Source organism: Amblyraja radiata, chromosome 15 (assembly GCF_010909765.2).
Source record: "Amblyraja radiata isolate CabotCenter1 chromosome 15, sAmbRad1.1.pri, whole genome shotgun sequence".
Taxonomy (NCBI): domain Eukaryota; kingdom Metazoa; phylum Chordata; class Chondrichthyes; order Rajiformes; family Rajidae; genus Amblyraja; species Amblyraja radiata.
This window is the reverse complement of record NC_045970.1, coordinates 29,295,447-29,317,696: the sequence shown is the minus strand read 5'-3', so window position 1 is coordinate 29,317,696 and position 22,250 is coordinate 29,295,447. Positions and strand designations below refer to the sequence as shown.

General features: G+C 42.1%; 1 protein-coding gene across 1 annotated transcript in view; it reads left to right on the top strand.

Annotated features, from left to right (window-relative positions):
• gfra1 (GDNF family receptor alpha 1) overlaps window positions 1-22,250 on the top strand; it is a 196,601-nt gene that overhangs the window by 154,194 nt on the left and 20,157 nt on the right. Inside the window, exons 5-6 of the mRNA XM_033033945.1 lie at window positions 16,592-16,701; window positions 18,621-18,755. Coding sequence (XP_032889836.1) covers window positions 16,592-16,701; window positions 18,621-18,755 — 245 coding nt within the window. The remainder of the gene's footprint in view (window positions 1-16,591; window positions 16,702-18,620; window positions 18,756-22,250) is intronic.

The following is a 22,250-nucleotide window of genomic DNA, read 5'->3' as shown; positions in this document are numbered from 1 at the left end:
GTGCCTCTTGTTAAAATTATATGGCAGCTCTGTGCATAGAACGAAAAAGAATGTTTCAAATATAAATATAAAGATTCCATGAATCAATTAGTATGAAATCAATTCAATGTGTGCTCAAAACTACAGATGAGGCCAAAGTTGTACATCAGTTCCCTCTCAGATTCTAATGGTAATTGATCACACATGATTTAAAATGCACAGACTGCTATTTCTCATTTTGAATTGTACCAAATGTAAGCCTAGTAATTAGAGCACTTGTTTTCCTTTACATGTAAATACCATATTAAATGTTTTGAGCTCACTTTCATTCAATTGGACCCATTGCCTGCCCACTGGGAAATTGGATTAGGCAGTTCCAAGTGCTTATTATTCCTGCACATCTGACATCGTCAATATCTGCAATGTACGTCTCTGCCTTAACATATTTCCTTTTAATTCCCAGTAAAACAAAATGTAAAACCTGCAGTAAGATAGCCACAAGGCTTGAATTGGCGTGTGTAGGCTGGAATAGCAATACCAACACCATGTACTACCCTGTGTTTCCAATATTAGTTACATCTTATAAAGCTCACTGCAGACTCCTCCACAGCACACATCGCTGCCTGACCAATGAATCTATGTCTTACAGTGGAGTTGGTCCATTTATGGTGTGGATCCATCCATCAGTATATAGAATATACAGTGTCCTCCATAATGTTTGGGACAAAGACCCATCGTGTATTTATTTGCCTCTGTACTCTACAATTGAAATTTGTATAAAAATGTATAAAAGTACCCTTTAATAAAATCTGACAATGTGCACTTTAACCACATGTGATTTTTTTTCTATTACAAATCTCAAACTGTGGAGTACAGAGACAAATAAATAAATGATGGGTCTTTCTCCAAAACATTATGGAGGGTACTGTAGTGTACAGAACAGTACAGCACAAGAACAGTACCTTCAGCCCACAATGTCTGTGCTGAATATGATGCCAAGACCATCACTTATCTACCTGTACATACCCCATATCCCTCCATTCCCTGTATCTACAGATGACTATCCAAAAGTCTTTTAAACACCACTAACATATCTGCTACATCCACCACCCTGGCAACATGTTCCAGGCACTCACTGCCCTCTGCGTGAAAAAAAAGTTGACCAGCGCATCTCCTTTAAACTTTGCCCCTCTCACCATAAAATTATGTCCTCTCGTATTTGATTTTTCTTTCCTGGAGAAAAGAATGTGACTGTCTTGACCGCTGACAGTAAGATTTGCCCAGCATTCTCATGAATCCAGCTTACACCTCTTCTGGACCACTTCCTTGTACTCAACCCCAGATATTGCCTGAGCATCCCCATCCTTTGTTCTTTTTTTGATTTGCTCCCAACATCTCTTTTCTCCATTCTTACCCTCCGCTCTATCACAAATTTTCAAAGGTTTCTCTCTCTTTCTTATCTCTGCTTCCTAATCTGCTTGCTCAAATGCTGTTGTTCTGCTGAGTACATTCTGTTGCAATGTAACTTTTCATTGTCATTCAGTTTACAAGTAAATCCAAAGCAGTTATTACGTGATCACCTCACTCACATAGTTAAGCATCTTTAACTGTACACTTGAATCTGCATGGCTTATTTAGGGAAGCACAGTGGCACAGCGGTAGAGTTGCTGCTTTACAGCACCAGACACCCGAGTTCGAACCTAACCACAGGTGTTGTCTGTATAGACTTAGTACATTCTCCCTGTGACCATGGATGGGAAAGGAATGGAGGGTTATGGTCTGAGCGCAGGTATATGGGACTAGGGTAGAATACGTGTTCGGCACGGACTAGAAGGGTCGAGATGGCCTGTTTCCGTGCTGTAATTGTTATATGGTTATATGGTTATATGGTTATGTGGGTTTTCTCCAGGTGCTCCAGTTTCCTCCAACATTCCAAAGAAGTGCAGGTTTGTAGGTTGATTGACTGTAAATTGTCCCTAGCGTTTCGGATAGAATGAGTGCAGGGGTTATCATCATTTGTCGTGGACTCGGTGGGGCTGTCTCACTGCGGCGACCTAATTGGCGAGTTTAGAAGAGTTTGCCCTTGACTCATACTCACAGCATGGTCGACACGAGGTCCTAGGAGGTCTTTGTAACTCTCCTTCATGCTCGAGAGTAGTCCCCGCGTACTCGAGGCCTCAGCTAGGTCACGGCATATTTTCAACATGCTGAAAAATGCCCACGAGTAAAAAAAGGTCGCCACGGAAAAAATCTATATTGTTTTTATTCGTAAGTTTAGTAGGTCAGCATGTTATTCGTAGGTAATCGAGGGTAGTTGAAGGTAGTCGAAGGTAGTCATAGATAGTCTTCAACAGTCGAAGGGAGATCGAAGGAGATCGAAGGAGGTCGTCTTCACTCTCCACTATTCGGTGTCCAATTTTCCCGAAGCTAGTCGAAGATAGTCTTCGACATAGTCGCAGGAGGTCGTAGGAGGTCTTCTACATAGTCGAAGGAGGTTTTGAAGATAACACTTTTTCAAACTCTCCTAAACTCTTCTAAACTCGCCAATTAGGACGTCGCAGTGGGACAGCCCCTTTACTTCCAAACTAAAGAATCCATGCAAAGTCTGTTTCTGAACGTCATTCATGAAGAAATTGGATGATGTCATTGTAGAGGAGTAACAGTGATCATTAATGAAGGAGATTTTTGTGCAAGTGTCAGTAATTAAGTGAGCAAGTGACTAGAAGTGCTGCTCACTGAGACTTTTATCCTCAACCTCATGCCTTTTGCTACCCCACAACCCATCTCCACAGCCCATCACCTTTCACCGTGCCAACTTACCAAATTCTTCCTCACGGGCTGATGATCATATGTTGTTGTTCTGCCAACTCCTAATGCAGTCCTTGCTGAATTAGTATGTGACTCCGTGTGAACAAAGCAACAAGGATGTAGCAACTCGTAGCTGGGCATATTACAGAGAGCCCTCAGACTTACTCAGCCATTTGAACCTTTGTTGCAATTGTGCGACAGCGTGATCAATGATTCTCCTAGTTGTCCCGTGGCTCTGGTTAAACTCGAGATATTCAGGCAGCATCAAGTTGCTGGAGGAATATCATCAGTCTTTGACTGGTGTCCTTAAGCAACCATTGTATTAATTTTCTTGAATTCAAACATTTAGTTTTTGAATCATTGATCCAAATATTTAGTTTATGTCAGGGAGCCAGCAGGGAACTGGTGCCACGGAACTTGCAATTGTATTATAATTTTTTAAGTTGACAAAATCTCCAGGTTCATTTTCTGATATGAAGATGATTGCAAGAGTGATGTTTCAATTGGGAACAACACCAGGCAGTGCTGGAATTTCAAAAGAAAAGTCAACGATGGTGATTGTTAGTTTTGCAGTGATGGTGATAGCCAAAGATCCTATAGCGGAGCTTTCACTCCATCTTTATACTCCCAATTTGTCAATCCCTCCCCCCCACTATTTAGTTTAAACCCACATGTGTAGCCCGAGCAAACCTGCCTGCCAGAATGTTGGTTCCCCCTCCATTTAAGGTGTAACCCGTCCCTTTTGTACAGGTCACCCCTACCCCAGAAGAGATCCCAGTGGTCTATAAATCTAAATCCTTGTTCCCTGCTCCAGCCCCTCAGCCACACATTCAGATCCCCTATCTCCCTGTTCCTGTCCTCACTAGTACGAGGTACTGGAAGCAATCCAGAGATAACAACCCTAGAAGTCCAGCCTTTCAGTCTTCTTCCCAACTCTCTGAAGTCGTGTTGGAGAACCTCCTTCCTCTTCTTCCCGATGTCATTTGTGCCTACCTGCACAACTAGCTCCGCTATAAGATCTTTGGTGATAGCTATGCACTACAGATCAAAAAATGCCAGAAAGGGCCTGAAGAGAAGAAAAAAAACAGAGGATGGTACTAAGTTTGACAGTCTCATCAAAGTTTGTCCACCCAGCCCAGGTGAAAGCAGACCATGTTGTGGCAGGCTGCGTATATCAGTTGTGGACTGCTTGAGAACTGCAGCTCTCTGCTGCATCCAGTTGGGTGGCTCAAGCTTTTCAAGGCCTTTCCTGGGCTGCCCCATTCCCCTCTGGTCTTGTAACGGGCAGGATTGCAGTGGATCCTAGTTACAAGTCCTGGATATGCTGCTCTTCTCAAACCAGATGTCCCATAACAGAACTCGTGTAAACCTGTTAAATATTAATCAGGTGAATAAAGATAAATAAAACAGAGACCAGCATTCTCTAACATCCTTGGGAAATACAATAGGACATTGATCCCACTGACCTGAGCCTCTATTTCTTCCTGCCTTTGTCTTTGTCCCTCTCCCTTTCCCTCTCCCTCTACCTCTCCATCTCTCTCTCCCTCACTATCCCTCTCACTTTCCCTCTCTCTCCCCCTCTCCCTCTCCCTCCCCCAGCCCCTCCCAGTACCTATCTCTCCTTTCTCTCTCCCTCTCTCTCCTGCTCTCTATCCCCTCTCTTCTCTCTATCCCTCTCTATCTCTCTCTTTCTCTCCGCACTCCCCCTCCCTCCTCTCCCTCTCCCTCTCTGGATAGTGCCTGACTTGCTGAGCGTGTCCAACAATTCCTACTGTTGTCTCAGTCTAAATAACGTGATTATTTATAATGGCAAGTAGCAAAAAGATGACAAATACTTTGTGTAGTTTGTTATTCCATTCGTGTGCTGAGAAATGACATGGAATAAAATATTGTATATTGTATTGTATTGTATTGTATTGTTGTATTCAGTTAGAAAGTGTTGAGATACAGTCAGATCCATATTTTTCTTCCCAAAGATTGCACGCTTTTTCAGATTTACAATATGACAGGATGGTGAAATAAAACAACAAAACCAAAGTCAGCATTCATGAAGGACTTAGGGAGCAATTGTTAAATAGAATGTAGCATTCATTACGTTGAATTGATTTATTTTAATGGCCTACCAACTGAGCTGGCAAGATTGAATTTGATCCCTATGTTCCTTGATAGGGAATGGTTCAGGGAGTGAGTGGGAGAAAGGCAAGGTGTAGAATTATTGGCCACGTGAGCTGTTGCTATGCTACATTGTTCTTTGCATTTATGTGGAGCTAAGGGGAAAAAAAAGAAAACAATAACCTGAAGAAATTAAGCCAAAGGCAGTGATATATAATAATATCTCAGTTTCGTAAATATAGATTTTATTATCGAGTGCTATTTCACCACGTATTCAAAACTGTTATCGTGTACATTATGCCGAGAAGAAAAAATAAATCCAGCAAGAGGGGATAAATCTGAGCACATTAATGAAATAACGAACTACCCAAAGTATCCATTTCTCCTGTTGGGAGGTGATTTATGTGGAGTCAAGTGACACCCGTGGGAAGAAACAAGGGAAAACACATTAATTAAAAATGTAGTTCTGTGCTGTTGTTATTCTTTGTTTGTACAATGAATCCATTGACCTCTAGATATGAAACTGTGAACGAATTGACATTTTGCTAGCAATGTAACTTCCTTTCTGTTAAAGCTCAAAGATAAAGGTTAAAAGGGCTTTCTCACGGTGCGACCTGAAGCAAGACTTAACAAGAGTTTAACATCGTGGGAACCTTCTGCGATAGCAGTACGGCATTCGTGGACCACCGAGGACCTCCGTGGCGCTAACGGCAGGTAGTCGTGTAACTTTGTAAGGTCGGGAGAAAATTCAAAAATGTTTGAATTTTCTCCAAGAGTGACTTGAGCAGCGTTGCAACATTGTATGAACGCAGATGCCAGTGCGATATCCGTGCGATATCCGTAATGACTCTTGCGGGTACCGTGGGAACTCCTGCGAACGGTAAACCCGGAAGCTTGACAGAAGGAACATAAGGTGAGTAAAAAAGGTGGTCTCAATATCGACAATGGACCATGTGTCCATCGAGGACGTCCCACCTAATTGTCATTGTTTGAGAATCTTTTTCACAGTAAAAAGACTTGCAGAGATGCCTCTCAGAAAAGCGCAAAGAAAGGGGTCAAAGAAAGTCAGAAAGCTTTTAGCCATGCAGGTAAATGAGGAGGAGACTCAGCAAGAGGTGGAGAGGCAAGGTGGAGAGGCAAGAGGAAATGCCAGAGATACCACTGCCTGTGGGCTCCTTGGAGCAGGGAGAGGGTGATCAAGGTGGATTTGAGATTGCCTCCCCAGTAGCTGTTGCCTCCCCAATATCCTCAGCAGACGATAACATAAAGGTAAGATGGCAGAAGGTAAGGCCATATAACCTCAACAGGGAACAAGAGGGGGAACTGGTGGAGTGGTACCAATGCAATGAGATTCTCTATGACAGATCCAGAGAGGATTATAGAAATAGGGAGAGAAAGCGCAACCTGCTGGAGACGAAGGCTGCGGAGTATCCCCGGTCTCTTTGCTCTTTCACACTGGATGTGCCCGAGTTACCGTTCAAACGCTGCAGTGAGACCATTTTCAACTTGTTCGCACCACTTCTCCAAGCACCTAGTGTTACTTCCCCTGTGTCACTTTCCACTATGTCACCGTCCTGGATGGATGTTGCTGATCCAGCAGCTGCACCTCTCATTCGGATCAGGTTGTGCAGAACACATGCTGCATATACTATACTCTCCACATTCTTGGGCCTCTGCTCCATTGTCTTGAGCAAGCATCTAAATCTGTTTGCCAAGATGCCAAAATAATTTTCTACTACTCTCCTGGCCCTTGACAGCCTGTAATTGAAGATCCTCTGTTCCCTAGTTAGATTCCTCTGTGGATATGGCTTCATAATCCAGGGCTGTAGTGCAAAGGCTTCATCAGCAACCATCGCATATGGGATGTCCGGGCTGTCTTCTCCTGACAGAGGTTCTGGATCAGGCATGCCTGCTGTTCCACCTTCCATTTTATTTCCAAGCCAGGTTTCTTTCCAAATCCGGCCATCACCAACACTTCCAGGTGTGCCCACATCCACATACAGGAAGTTGTAGTTATAATCAACCACCGCCATGAGTACAATTGAGTGGAATTTCTACTAATTGAAATAATTTGAGCCACCTCCGGGTGGTTTACGAATTGCCACATGCTTGCCATCCAAAGCCCCACATGTGTGAGCAAAGTTCCACCTGTTTTCAAACCCCAGTGCAACTCTCTTCCACGCATCTGGTGTACTGGGGCATTCCATCACTTCAGCTGAATAAAATTGGATGATCGCCTCACAGGTTTCTCGGACAATACCACAGATGCTGTTGGTGGCGACAAGAAAGTTGTAAGATAGACTTTTATAAGAATCGCCTGAGGCCAAGTAGCGGAGGGTGATTGCTATGCGCAACCCTGGTTCCAGTGCCTTTCTCATTACAGTGTCAGTCTTCTTCAGCAGAGGTCCCAAATTATTCTTTAACTCATTAAAGAGCTCGGGTGAAATTCTGACAAAGTTTTTGAATGCACTTTTATCCTCTTCGCACAGCACATTAAGCAGCTGCTCATATTGTCCAAATTGAGGTCTCCGTTGAAACATGGGCTTAACCCAGTGAGACTTCCTCTTAATTCTCTTTTTAATTAATCTCACCCTTCTGCCTTCACGCAAGCGTTTTCGATGTACATGTTGCGCTAATGCATACAGCGCGTCAATGAAAATAACAACCAGCCTGTACTCGAACCAACTTTGTATAGGCATGTCTGCAAATGAGCCAATTCTACGAACGGAGGATATTTATATAGTGTGTGAAAAAAAGTGACATCATTTGTGCCACGTGATTAACTACACTACAGTCCACGATGTTCATTCACGATTAACGGGAAAGATCGGGAGACGGACAAGTCACTCGCACAAATGACAGAATTGCCGAGTACCGTGGGAACTCTTTATCTTCCCCCCGTTATATCGTGCGGAACTCGTGCTGGACCACGACCACTTCACTCTGGTGACATCTTGCCTCAGGTCGCACCGTGAGAACCGGCCGTTAATTAATTTTAAGACTGAATGGCTTGCAAGATTTTCAAAATGATGACTATAATTTTAATTCTTTATCCGACTGGTTAATTTAAAATCAATAATTCATTTTTATTGTTCATAGAATGATTGATTCGAGGTGGGCTATTTGGGTGACATACAGAGTTCCAATATATTTCCGCTATCTTTGTTTTACCTAATTGGTCCTTACAGTCCACAAAGATGAATGGCTGATAGGGTAAGCTGTGTGAAATTTTATGACAAGTAATTGATGGGAAATGACACCAGCAGATTGCACTGCTCAAAAATACATTGGGGCTACTCTTTTATGATGAAACCTTCTTGAAGAAATTCACACCTTGATTAGATCTAACGTTTCATATGTAAGTTTCGGTGCTGATGAGCAAAGCTTGTAAAAATATGAATAATTTACACAGCAATTTGTTCAACGTTATTTTCAGCCGAACTGACAACAAAGTCACTTTCTGAAGCTATTACAGTGCCCTCCATAATGTTTGGGACAAATACCCATCATTTATTTATTTGCCATTGTACTCCTTATTTGAGATTTGTAATACAAAAAATCACATGTGCACATTGTCAGATTTTAATAAAGGCCATTTTTATACATTTTGGTTTCACCATGTAGAAATTACAGCAGTGTTTATTCATAGTCCCCCCATTTCAGGGCACCATAATGTTTGGGCACAGCAATGTCATGTAAATGAAAGTAGTCATGTTTAGTATTGTGTTGCATATCCTTTGCATGCAATGACTGCTTGAAGTCTGCGATTCATGGACATCACCAGTTGCTGGGTGTCTTCTCTGGTGATGCTCTGCCAGGCCTGTATTGCAGCCATCTTTAGTTTATGCTTGTTTTGGGGGCTAGTCTCCTTCAGTTTTCTCTTCAGCATATAAAAGGCTTGCTCACTTGGGTTCAGATCAGGTGAATTGACCATTTTTTAGCTTTGAAAAACTCCCTTGTTGCTTTCACAGTATGTTTGGGATCATTGTATTACTGTAGAATGAACTGCCGGCCAATCAGTTTTGAGGCATTTGTTTGAACTTGAGCAGATAGGATGCGTCTATACCCTTCAGAATTCATTATGCTACTACCATCAGTAGTTGTATCATCAATGATGATAAGTGAGCCAGTACCTTCAGTAGCCATACATGCCCAGGCCATAACGCACCCACCACCGTGTTTCACAGATGAGGTGGTATGCTTTGGATCTTGGGCAGTTCCTTCTCTCCTCCATATTTTGCTCTTGCCATCACTCTGATATCAGTTAATCTTTGTCTCATCTGTCCACACAACCTTTTTCCAGAACTGCGGTTGCTCTTTTAAGTACTTCTTGGCAAACTGTAACCTGGCCATCCTATTTTTGCGGCTAACCAGTGGTTTGCATCTTGCAATGTAGCCTCTGTATTTCTGTTCATGAAATCTTCTGCAGAAAGTGACAAATCCACACCTGACTCCTGAAGAGTGTTTCTGATCTGTCGGACAGGTGTTTGGGGATTTTTCTTTATAATAGAGAGAATTCTTCTGCCATCAGCTGTGGATGTCTTCCTTGACCTGCCAGTTCCTTTGCGATTAGTAAGCTCACCAGTGCTCTCTTTCTTCTTAATGTTGTTCCAAACAGTTGATTTTGGTAAGCCTAATGTTTGGCTGATGTCTCTAACAGTTTTATTCTTGTTTCTCAGTCTCATAATGGCTTCTTTGACTTTCATTGGCACAACGTTGGTCCTCATATTGATAAACAGCAATAAAGGTTTCCAAAGGTGATGGAAAGACTGGAGGAAAGACTACGTGCTGAGAGCTCTCTTATACCGACATTAAGGAGGCAATTAAACACCTGTGAAGCAATGTGTTCCAAACCTTATGGTGCCCTGAAATGGGGGGACTATGTATAAACACAGCTGTAATTTCTACATGGTGAAATCAAATGTTTTCGGTGGGCGGCGCGACTCTCGTCAGCAGCGGCCTCTGCAGTCCATCTGTGTTTTATTATTTTCTGTCTCGTTTTTATGTAGTTTTTGTTATTTTTTTTTGTTGGGGTATGTGTGTGGGGGGGAGGGGGTAACTTTAAAATCTTTCCCCTGCACGGGAGACCCGACCTTTTCTTTGTGGGGTCTCCGTTGTCGTTGGGGCTGCAACGTGGAGCGGCCTCCAACAGGAACGACCTGGGGCTCCAGTCACGGAGCTGCCGACTACTCACCGTCGCGGAGCTGGCCAAGTCCGGAGCGGGTGGAGCTGTGGTGGAGCGCTGCTGTGACCCGACCTCCGGAGCTTCGGAGGGTGCAACTGCGGGTTTGGTGGACGGCGGCACCGGGAGCCCGCGGGTCCCTGCTGGGTGACCGCTTTTCGGGGCTTCCGCAACGGTGACTTCTCCCGCCCGAGTTGCGGGGTTGAAGAGCACCTGAGCGGGGCCTTACAGCACCGCCCCGCGCGGCTTGGAATGGCCGCGGGACTTTGCGAGCGCACGCCGGGGGTTCTAACAACAAGACCCGGTGTGCGACCCTGCATCACCCGGCGTGGCTTTAATGGCCGCGGGACAATCGCCATCGCCAGCCGGGGGCTTTGACTTTGACTCTGACTCTGACATCGGGGGGGAGAGTGCAGTGGAGAGATAAGTTTTTTTTGCCTTCCATCACAACGATGTGATGGATGTTTATGTAAACTGTGTTGTGTCTCGGGTCTTTTGTTTTGTAATGTATGGCTGCAGAAACGACATTTCGTTTGGACCTCAAGGGGTCCAAATGACAATAAATTGAAATTGAATTGTAAAATGTATTAAAAAAACCTTTAATAAAATCTGACAATGAGCACTTCAACCACATGTGATTTTTTTTCTATTACAAATATCAAATTGTGTAGTACAGAGGCAAATAAATAAATGATGGGTCTTTCTCCCAAACATTATGGAGGGCACTGTACGAACAGATCATGTCATTGTTAACCTTTTCAAATACACCAAATCCAGACTGCGATAAATAATACAAGGGCTTAAAAACCATTTGCCAATTCAGTCACTTCAGAAGAATATGGTGAGGCTGATGTTATTAATGCTTTCATAATAATGAAAAATATTCCTTTCTTGCATTTATAATACAGTGAAGCATCTCAAGGAGCCTCACGTGAATCAGTGTTCAGCTGCATAAGGAAATATTAGACAGATTTTCCCAAGTTTGGCAAAGCAAATCGTTTTATAGAGTTATTATGGGGGAAAAAACAGAGGTAGGGCAGAGAAGGTGACTGAGGGAATGTAAAAGTTTAAATCCTCTGCAAATGATGCATGGGTTCAAGCAATAAAGCAAATAAAATTGAGAGCGCAAGAAGACTGGTTAACAAGCCTTAATATCTTTGAAGATTTGTTAGAGATCATATTGCACAGAAACAGCCCTTCAACCCAACTTGTCCATGCTGACCAAGATGCCCCATCTATGCTAATCCCATCTGTCCGAGTTTAGCCCATTTCTCTAAACATTTCCCATCCTGTCCAACTATCTTTTAACTGTTGTTATAGTCACTGGCTCAACTACATACCCTGGCAGCTCATTCTATATACCCACCATTCTCTGTGTGAAATGTTGCTCTTCAGATTCCCATTAAACCATCTTAAACCTATGCCCTCTGCTTCTTCATTCCCCTACCCCAGGTAAAAATCTGCATTCACCTTATCCATTATGTTGGAGTAGGTTAGAGGGATAAAGAAAAGAAAATGTTGGCTACATTGGCTGCTTACCCAATGTAGCATGAGGTGTAGATGGATTTGATAGGAGTAGGCTTGTTTCTGTGATGGACTGGGATACATCAATAACTCTCTGCAATTACTTGCAGTCTTGGGCAGAGCAGTTGATGCACCAAAAGATGATGTATTTCCAAAAATGGGATGATTTTGATGATGGATTGTAGAAGTTGATAAGAGTCATTTGAGACATGCCAAATTTCCTTAGTCCCCTAAAGAAACAGGTGTTAGTGTGCTTTCTTGGCATAACGTCGATGTGGTTGGACTTTGTTGGACAAATTGTTGGTTGGACAAATTGTTGACTATATTTATACCTTGAAGGAAAGAACTTGATACTCTCAAACATCTCCACCCCGGCATCATTGATACAGACTTGAGTATGTATTCCACCCCTCTTCCTGAAGTCGATGGGCAGCTTCTTCATTTTATTGACATTTAGAAGGGGGCTGTTGTCTTGACACTCTACTATTAAGCTCTCCATCTCCTTCCCATACTTTGTCTCACCATTGTTTGAGATCCAGCCCACTACGATGGTGTAATCTGCAAAACCATAAATGGGGTTAGAGCAGCATTTAACCTCACACTCGTGAATGCTTTGCGAGGTAAGGGGCAGAGGACTTAGCTCCTGCAAGGCACCAGTGTTGAGAATGATCATGTAGGATACTTTGTCACCGAGCCATACACATTGCAGTCGATGCATCAGGAAGTCCTAGATCTAATTTCAGAAAGGGAAACTGAGTTCTGGGACCAGGAGTTTGAAAATGTGTTTGGCTGGAATGATGATGTTGTAGTAGAACTACAGGCAACTGAACCATCCTAACAACAACCAGAGAGCAGTTCTGAACTACTATATACCTCATTGGAGATTTTCGGACTATCTTTGATCAGACTTTACTGGACATTACCTTGCACTAAATGTTATTCACGTTATTTCCTTGATCATGTATCTGCACGTTGTGTGTGGCTCAATTGTAATTATGTATTAACTCTCCACTGACTGGTTAGCATGCAACAGAAGCTTTGAATTGTACCTCAGTACAAGTGACAATAAGCTAAACCCAAACTTAAACTAATGAATAAATATGAATCCAACATAGGTGGCCTTGTTATCTAGAAGCTCCTTTGATAAATGTAAGGCCAAATAGATGGTGTTTGCCATGGTATTGGAATGGATCTAGGCTGTCTAGGAGGCTAGAGTTGATGTGCCATGACCAGCCTCTCAAAGCATTTCTAAGATTTCAAAGTTTTCAAAGGTCTTTTATTGTCACGTGTACTAATTAAGTTACTGTGATATTCGTATTACCATTTTATGAAGCACTTCATGATGGCGGATGTCAGAGCCACTGAGTGGTAGTCATTAAGACATACTACCTTATTTTACTTCAGTACTGATGTTATGGTGGTCTTCTTAAAGCAGATGGTAACAATTAATTTGTATAGAGAAAGATTGAAGATATCTCTGAATACTCCTGCTAACTGGTCCACTCAGGTTCTAAGGACACAGCCGTTCACCATAAAGATTTCGGAGGTTGACTCTCAGGAAGGTATTCATCGGGATCATATTTATTTATTTGTAGAGCTACAAGAACTATTGAATGTGAGCAATAATTGTGTACAAATGCACTATAATGGAATACTCAAGAATTATTTAACAATATATTTATCTCACCAGATCCAGTGTTGTGTTGGTTTTTCTTTCTGCCTGTTGTTAATCTTCTCCAACAAATTAATTAGCCATTTGGCAAGAACAGAGGTATCAGGAGATCCACGGATAAGATGCAAGGCCGCAATCTTTTTTCATAGGGTAGAGGAGTCAAGAACTATAGGGCCTAGATTTAAAGTGAGTGGGCAAAGATTTAAAAGAGATCTGAAAGGCAATTTCTGCATAAAGAAGGTAAAGTATTTTGTTTTGTAGATTAGTTTTGTCACGTGTGCTGAGGTACAGTGAAAAGCTTTTTAGTTGCATGTTATCCTGTCAGCGGAAAGACTGTACATGAATACATTCAAGCCATCCACAGTGTACAGATACAGGATAAAGGGAGTACCGTTTAGTACAAGATAAAGTCCAGTAAAGTCTGATTAAAGATAGGCCAAGGGTCTCCAATGAGGTAGATGGTAGGTCAGGATCGTTCTCTAATTGGTGATAGAATGGTTCAGTTGCCTGATAACAATGTATATGGAATCAGCTGTGAGAGGAAGCTGTAGAGATGGGTATAATAATGACATTTAAAAGACATTCAGACAGGTACATGAGTAGAAAAGGTAGTAGTGGGATATGGGTCCAATGCATGAATACGGAACTAACTCAGTTATAAAATCTGATCTGCATGGGTGCGTTGGGCTGAAGGGTCTGTTTTCGTGCCGTACAACTGTTAATTTTTAATTTGATTGTATGCATGCTGCGCTACTCGTCCTGGTCCTTCTCATCCTCGCTACATAGCGGGCTGCTCCAGCCCTGAACATCCTGCAATAACACCCTTCCCACATCACAACATTGCTTTTCCTGGTGTCCATCCTATGCCCATATATTTCATTTCTTAGTTGTCGATGTTCATTGAAAAATATGTCTGGTTCTAGATATCTGACTACAACAACTTACATGACCACATTAAATCTCTCTATCGTTCTGCCAACACCATCTGAAGTTAAATCAGATTTATTGGAACCGCAGTGTCTTTCATATCCTAAATATGAAAGACACCATTATCCTTAGATTTTCTCTACCTCATCTTCACACCTCATCGACAGACTCTTTCCATTTGTGTTACCCACATGGAAAATAATACTCTGATATGCTATTGATGGCGCAAGGGATCCCTTTATCCATCATCTGTATGCATCCAAAATGTTATTACTCACAACCTAGCATACCTCATGTCCTGTCTCCTCATCATTCTTGTGCTCATTGACTTGTATTCATTGCCTTTCCAACAGCACCACAGTTTTAACATTCTCTTCCTCACATTCTGTTCCCTCCATGCCTTCATCCGTATCTAATTCTTCGCCGTTTCATTTAGCCCACTGCCCCCAACATTCCACTTGCCATTACATTTTCCTTAACATTGGTGACCATGGCTCCCATCACATAAAATGTGGAATTCTCTGCCTTATTTTCTCCACCTCTCCACCTTTACTCAATTAAAGCAATTCTTTAAAACACACTCCTTGATCAATCTTTTGGCTCTCTGCCCTAATGTCTTTCTCTGGCTTGTATGTTGTTCCCAAACTAAGTTATCATGTTAAAATATTGAGAAAAGACTAGAAGACAACAGCTTCCACTCATATGGAATAGTTTAGAAGAGCTCTGTGAGAAAGATACTCACCCACTCAGTGCCGATATGTGATTTAAAAATACGTTGCATGAAAGAGAAAATAATCCTTCACGGATGTTGGGAATTAGGGGCGGTGGGAATGAACCCAATCCAACTCAAGCTGTTGTATTTATATCATAGTTGATGTTTTGCATATTAAAAAAGAATTAAAATGCAATTAACATGATAACATGATAAATGCATAATCCATTTTAATAATAATACATTCAATAATACATTTATGAAAAATTGATATTTTTTAGTTTAACTATTTTTCTACCTACCAAATAGCATCTTTACGAGTGTTTTAATCATACAGACGTTTCAAGCTGTTTTAAGCAAGAAGTGGCACCATATTCTTGTTTGGTATTTTGCTATTTCACTAATGTTGATGGATTGCAGTTGATTTAGGTAGGAAATAAAGGCAGTCTGCATGATTAGCATACATCTATGATGTGTTACTTTTGCTGTCCACTTGATCTGTATCCAACACAAGAGTCAGCCATCTGACATATCAGCCAAAATTTCAAGCCTTGCATCAAGCTGATATTCCAATGAGCACTCTCAGGAATGACAAACAATACCAGTGAAATAAACCCAGTGTGAAACCTGATTGATTAAGCTTTAGCTGCTCTCTCATGGCATTTCCTAAGGATAGTCTCCTGTTGGGAAGACTCTTGTAAAGGCAGAAAATGCTGGAAGTACTCAGCAGGTCAGGAAGCATCTGTGGAGAAGCAGAGTTAATGTAACGGAATGAATGCAGTTTCTTGCTTTTCATAAATGGGAGGGATATCGTGCTGTTTGTGCCTGGATTTTATCTCCCACAGTGTTTTTCCTTTGGAAAATGAAATTGTATAAAATTAGATTCAGCCAATTTTAACTTATCTAAGTACTGGTATTCATCATCTCAGCCATATCTGGCTGAAAGTTAGTGGGAAGAGGTGCTAAATTGCAGCGCCAACAACATTGGGTGCCTGCTCAGCCGAGTGGAATATGATTGCAATCAGCAGCTTTGGACTTGGCAAATGGATTGCATGATTATCACATCCACTTGTCTATCTTCCATCAACTTTCCTCTTTAGGTTTTATTTTTCCTGTTCCTTTCAGGGCACTGCTTGTATATCCCTAGCCTCAGATAACTTGTATGACAACTGGGATATCGTAAAATGTCACAAGATGATTCACACCGACATAAGCAAACACAATTTGACACCAAACCCTCTGCTGAATTATTAGGACATATGCTCAAATGTTTGGTCAAAGAGGTTCGTTTTAAGGAACACTTATTAGAAAAGGAGAGAAATCAAACTGTGGCAAAGAAATTTAGGATAATTCATGTGAAAATCCATCCAAAGGGATGGATGGTTAAACAACATTAATTGAGATGAGTATTTTCTGGTTGCCAATAATTCAAAATTGAGATGGGGGGGTTTTAAAAGCCATCTTACTCATTTATTTATATGTATTTGCATATTAAAATGTTTATTTCTCAAGTGTGATAGATATTCTGATGTATAGAAACTATCAGTGTAAAGATATTTTAAAATACCAGCGTATAGAATATATTCAACATCAACAATGAGCACCATGACAAAGTGCCTTCGCTGTTTTGGTTCAAATGCGATAATGTCATGTTTTGTATCTTTCCTCCTAACAGGTCGAGGTTAGCAGATTTCATCACAAACTGCCAGCCAGAACCTCGATCTGCAAGTGGTTGCTTAAGGCAGAATTATGCAGCCTGCTTACTTGCTTATTCAGGACTCATAGGTAAGCATTAGATTAGGGAATATATTCCTTACACACTGTTTTATAGGAATATATAGCCAATGGAGTTAAATCATGATTTAATTAGATGATTTGGGTGTTAAATCCATAGATTGCCTTCACCCCATATTTCTTAAGACATTTTTTTTAAGTAATAGAGATTCTATCAAAATGAAAGATTAATTACAAAGTGACAAACTTCTAGCATCTTTTTGCTGTAGACATACTTCCTTACTTTATTCTTGAAAGGCTTAGTTCTAATTTTTAGACGATTGCCCTATACTATCAACCTGTTACCTTATTTTGTTGTAAACTTACTTCAAAACGTCCTGTAACGATTGTGGTTTGTTTATTCTTTCTTTGTGAAAGGCCATTTATGCATGAATATTATTTTATTTATCTTTCTGATTGATATTGGTGTGCATCTATGATAATGAAATCTATGCATGAGAGCCCCCCAAGTTTCAATACCCTTTATTGTTTTTGCTACTTAAAAATAAAGTGTATTTCCTGCATTAATATTTCCAGTGGAAGCAGGGTCAACATGCCTAATAATATTAGTGAAGCAGCTGAATGAAAAGAATTGCAGACAAAATGCTAAAGGGGCTGTCCCACTTGGGCGACCTAATTGGCGAGTTTAGAAGAGTTTGAAAAAATGACATGTTGAAGACCTCCTTCTACCTCCTTCGACTATGTTGAAAACCAGCTTTGACTAACTACGACTAACTTCGGGAAAATTGGACACCGAATAGTGGAGAGTGAAGATGACCTCCTTCGATCTCCTTTGACCTCCCTTCGACCTCCCTTCGACTATGATGAAGACTATCTACGACTACCTTCAACTACTTTCGACTACCATCGATTACCTACGACTAACATGCCGACCTACCACGACCAACTACGACCTACTATGACTAAACCTACGAGTAAAATAAGTATCGATTTTTTCCATGGCTACCTATATTTACTTATGGGCATTTTTTAACATATTGAAAAAAACGCCGCGAACCTAGCCGAGGCCTCGAGTACGCGGAGACCACTCGAGCATGAAGGAGAGTTCCAAAGACCTCCTACGACCTCGTGTCGACCATGCTGCGAGTATGAGTTAAGGGCAAACTCACGAGAACTCGCGGAATAGGTCGCCCGTGGGACAGGCCCTTAAGTGTTTTGCAGCTGAGAAACAAACCACTTGGACTGTCCGGTCCAAATTAATCGGCATCACCTCTTTCCCTTCATTTTTTAATCCTGTCAGCATATCTGTTTGTTTCTTTCCACCTCACAAGCTTATTTTGTTTTCTCACAAATGCCTCTGTGTCATTTCCTCAACTACTTCTTGTGGCAACAAGTTCTACATTCTTACCACACTGTTAGATCTTCTGATTTACTGGTTTTATTTTTCATATTCATGGCCTTTTTCATATCCCTTTTCAATGGATATTTTTCATATCCCTGAAGCTCGTGGCTTCATGCCACCAGCCAGAATTTCATATTTACATTTATGTATCACATGATGGGTAGATGTGATTCAATTTATTTTGCTTGCAGGGAAAATAAGCTGTGAGACTGACTGTTCAGGTCGAATAGCTTGCCTCTGTGTTGTAATTTATAAAATCCTGTATGTATAGCAGTGCAATTTTGCTTCTACTTTCATCATAGAACCATTATAAAATGACAATGCTTGAAAGATAGTTAGTCCAGTTGTCTATAGATTTCTCTATTATCTTGCTTGGGTCTATCGATGCTTGACTCTGAAAAGTGACAAGCAGTAATGGGTGAGCAATTTTGTTTGCTATTTTTGAATGTTATTGTTTCTTTTCTTATACTTATGATGTGACAGCCGAAGTGCTTATCTGGGAATATGTAATAGTTTGTGTTTGGTTAAAAGAATGATCATTAACTGTGATCTTGGCTTCTCTTGACAGGAACTGTCATCACCCCAAACTATGTTGACTCAACTGGGATAAGCGTGACACCATGGTGCACCTGCAATGGCAGTGGAAACCAAAAGGAAGAGTGTGAAGAGTTCCAGAATTTCTTTAAAGACAACAGATGCTTCAGTAAGTTCAGCACTGTTCAACACAAGAAGAACATTATAGATAGGATCAAGACTTGGCAGTCCGACCTCCTCATATACATCCTGCCAATTCAGTAAGATACTGGTTGATCTAATTTTGTGGTCCTCTCCACTTCCTTGCCTGATCCGCACGATGTCAAAACAAAATAAATTGCAGTTGCCAGTTAATATACAAAAAGACATAAAGTGCTGGAGTAACTCAAAGTGCCAGGCAGCATCTCTAGAGAACATGGATAGGTGACTTTTCAGGTTGAAACCCATCTTCATACTTGGGAGAGAAGAACTTCAAAGTAGGCATACCTTGAGGAGTCTGAAGAAGCGTCTGGACCCGAAACGTCACCTATCCATGTTCTCCAGAGATGCTGCCTGACCTGCCGAGTTACTCCAGCATTACTGTCCCTTTCTGACCCCACAGTCCTCGATTTCCCTCATTATCTAAATATCTGTCGATCCAGCCTTGAATATCCTGAATTATGCTGCCGGCACTGTTCTCTGGAATAATAATTTCAAGGATTCACAATCCTCTGAGACAAGAGATTGCTGCTCACCTCCATCAATAAGTTAGCTTTGTAAAATTCAAATTCAGGAGAGTTCAAGAGTGTTTATTGTGCACTGAATATGTACATCCATGACCTCCCAGAGCCCATCGCTGGAAAATATGGGTATGCTGACGATCTAGCCATCCTGATGAGGCACAAAGAGTAGTACACAATGGAAAGCTCCTTGGGGACTTTGGCAGTATACCTACGACAGTGGCGTCTACAGCTGAGCGAAGGCAAACAGTGTCAACAGCATTCCATCCAAACAACAAGGAAGCTAAGCGATAGCTAGCTGTCTTCATTAGAAACAGGCGCTTGAACTTCCAACAAACACCCACTTACCTCGACGTAAAGCTGGACAGGTCGCTTACATTTTGTCAACACCTGGCTGGTCTCCGCGATAAGGTCATGGCACGTAACGGCCTCATCTGACGCCTGGCAGGAACAGGTTGGGGAGCCAGTCCGTCACTCTTCACACCTCTGCCTTAGCTCTTGTGTATGCCCCAGCTGAGTACTACGCACCCGTATGGAGTAGTAGTAGACATACTAGCCTGGTAGACACGAGCCTGGACAGCAGCTTGTGAACCATCACTGGGTGCCTTCAACCTACTCCAGTCGAACAGATCCCTATACTAGCAGGCATTCCACCTGCAGGGATCCGAAGGCAAGCAGCATCTCTGACACTATCTCGTCATGTCATGGACCCAGATCACCTCCTCCATTAGGCTATCAGCAGAGAACAGAGGCCACTCCAACTGAAGGCCCGTTACCCCTTTGCTCCACATGGAAAACAACTCCTAGCATCCATCCAGCCAACTGAGACAAAAGCACACTGGATAGCCACCAAGTGGTCACAGGAGTGGAAGGCAATCTCATCTCCATTACACAGCTACATATCTTCACCAGATAAAAGCTGTCCAGGGTCTGACCTCCCCAGAGGAGCATGGGTGAAGCTCAACAGACTTCATACTGGAGTTGGGCGTTTCAATGCCAGCATGTGGAGATGGGGGCTCCGCCAGAGCCCAGCCTGTGAATGCGGAGCAGAACAACAGACAGCCAATCATGTCATCTCGGTGATAGGGTGCGGGATACAAAAGCAATAGGCATTTTCTACCCGTCATTCATGACGTGGGAGAACACTGCACCTACACCATAACATGAAGCATCACAAGCAAGTTTCATCTCGCGTGTAGTATCGTAGTGAACAAGGAGTTTGTCACTTGTCAAGTTTTGCTTGCAAATGTCATATGCACGTTGCTGTTCCTTTCCCCACATCCATTTCACATCTTTTTGTAGCAGATGATGTAGTGGCTTCAGCGCAGTTGCTACATCTGGAAGGAATCGAGCATAGAACTGCACAATCCCAAGGAATGATCGTAGCTCTGAAACATTGTTGGATTTTGGAGCACTCACTATTGCTTCCACATTCGCCTTCACAGGGCGAAGTCCGTTAGCATCTACTTTGAGTCCAAGGTAGACCACCTCTGACTGTGCAAATGCACCTTTACTTTGTCGCAGTTTGACATTGTGGCAGTTCAGTCATGTGAGAACTTGCTCAAGTATTTCCAGATGTTCTACCATGCCCTCTGTGAATATCAGTAGGTCATCCTGGTTGCACACACATGCCTTGTAACATTTTGTCCATGACAGACTGAATATTTTTGGGGAGGATTTCACACCATAGGGCAGTTTTGTATATGAATACAAGCCCTTATGTGTGTTGATAGTCAAGCACTGCTGACTTTCCTTGTCGACATTGAGTTGGGCGTAAGCGTGAGACAAATCCAGTTTAGTGAAGACTCTTGCTCCGCTAAATTCTGCGTACAGATCTTGCGAGTTGGTAACGGATATTATTCGTCATCAATGGCTTGGTTGATTGTGACTTTGTAGTCACCACATAGTCGAACATTTTTGTTGGCCTTGGGTACAGCCACAATTGGCGTTGCCCAGTTACTCTGGTCTGTCTTCATGAGTACTCCATTCCGCTCTAATCTGTTGAGTTCTTCCTCCACTTGTTGCTTTAGTGCATATGGTACAGGTCTTGACCGACAATACACAGGTCTCACATCTTGCTTAAGTCGAATGTGTGCAGAGTACCCTGTTATTCCCGTGTAACTGTCGGCAAAGATTTCTGCATGTTTGCTTATGACGTTTACGAGCCGTGATTTGGACAAATCGACGCACAAAATATTCTTCCAGTCTAATTCTCTTCTACTCAGCCAATCCTTTCCGAGGAGGGTTGGTTTATTTCTGTAGCTGGCCACTATGATGGACAGTGTTACTGACTGACCATTATGCTGAACTTTACAGTTCATTTGTCCACATGTCTCCAAAACTTCGCCCAAGTAGGTTCTCAGCTTGACCTTACTCTCAAACAATGGTATCTGTGGGAATTTTGTTTCGTACAGGTCTTTGCTCATGACCGAACAATCTGCTGACGTGTCAATATACATATCGATTAACTGTTCATTTATCAATAGTTTAGTTTGAAAGTCCTTGCCTTGGCTGATTGTAGGCTTATCAATGTTGGTTGCATAAATGGTGTACAACCCAAGTTCATTTCCATCTGGGTTCATCTCCAAGTTATGAACTCCTTTCTGGTGTTGTCGCTTGTTTCCTGCAGATTGTTGGTTTCCTGTTTTAAGCTTGGCCCGACATGCTGAGGCGATGTGGCCTTTCTTCTGGCAGTTATAGCACTTGGCCATTTTGAACTGACAAAATTGGGATGAGTGATTCCCGTTGCAATGATACAACTGGCTGAACTCGGCTCCCTGCCATACTTTGGTTTTGGTTTCACCATAGGCACTGCATTGTGAGTGTAAACGGTCACTGCAGTCTGTGGTGGACAAAACTCGCGAACATTCTTTGATGCCATCTCCATTGTGGTAGCAATCATGCATGCTTTCTCGAATATAAGATCTGGAGTGTTCATGAGTTTG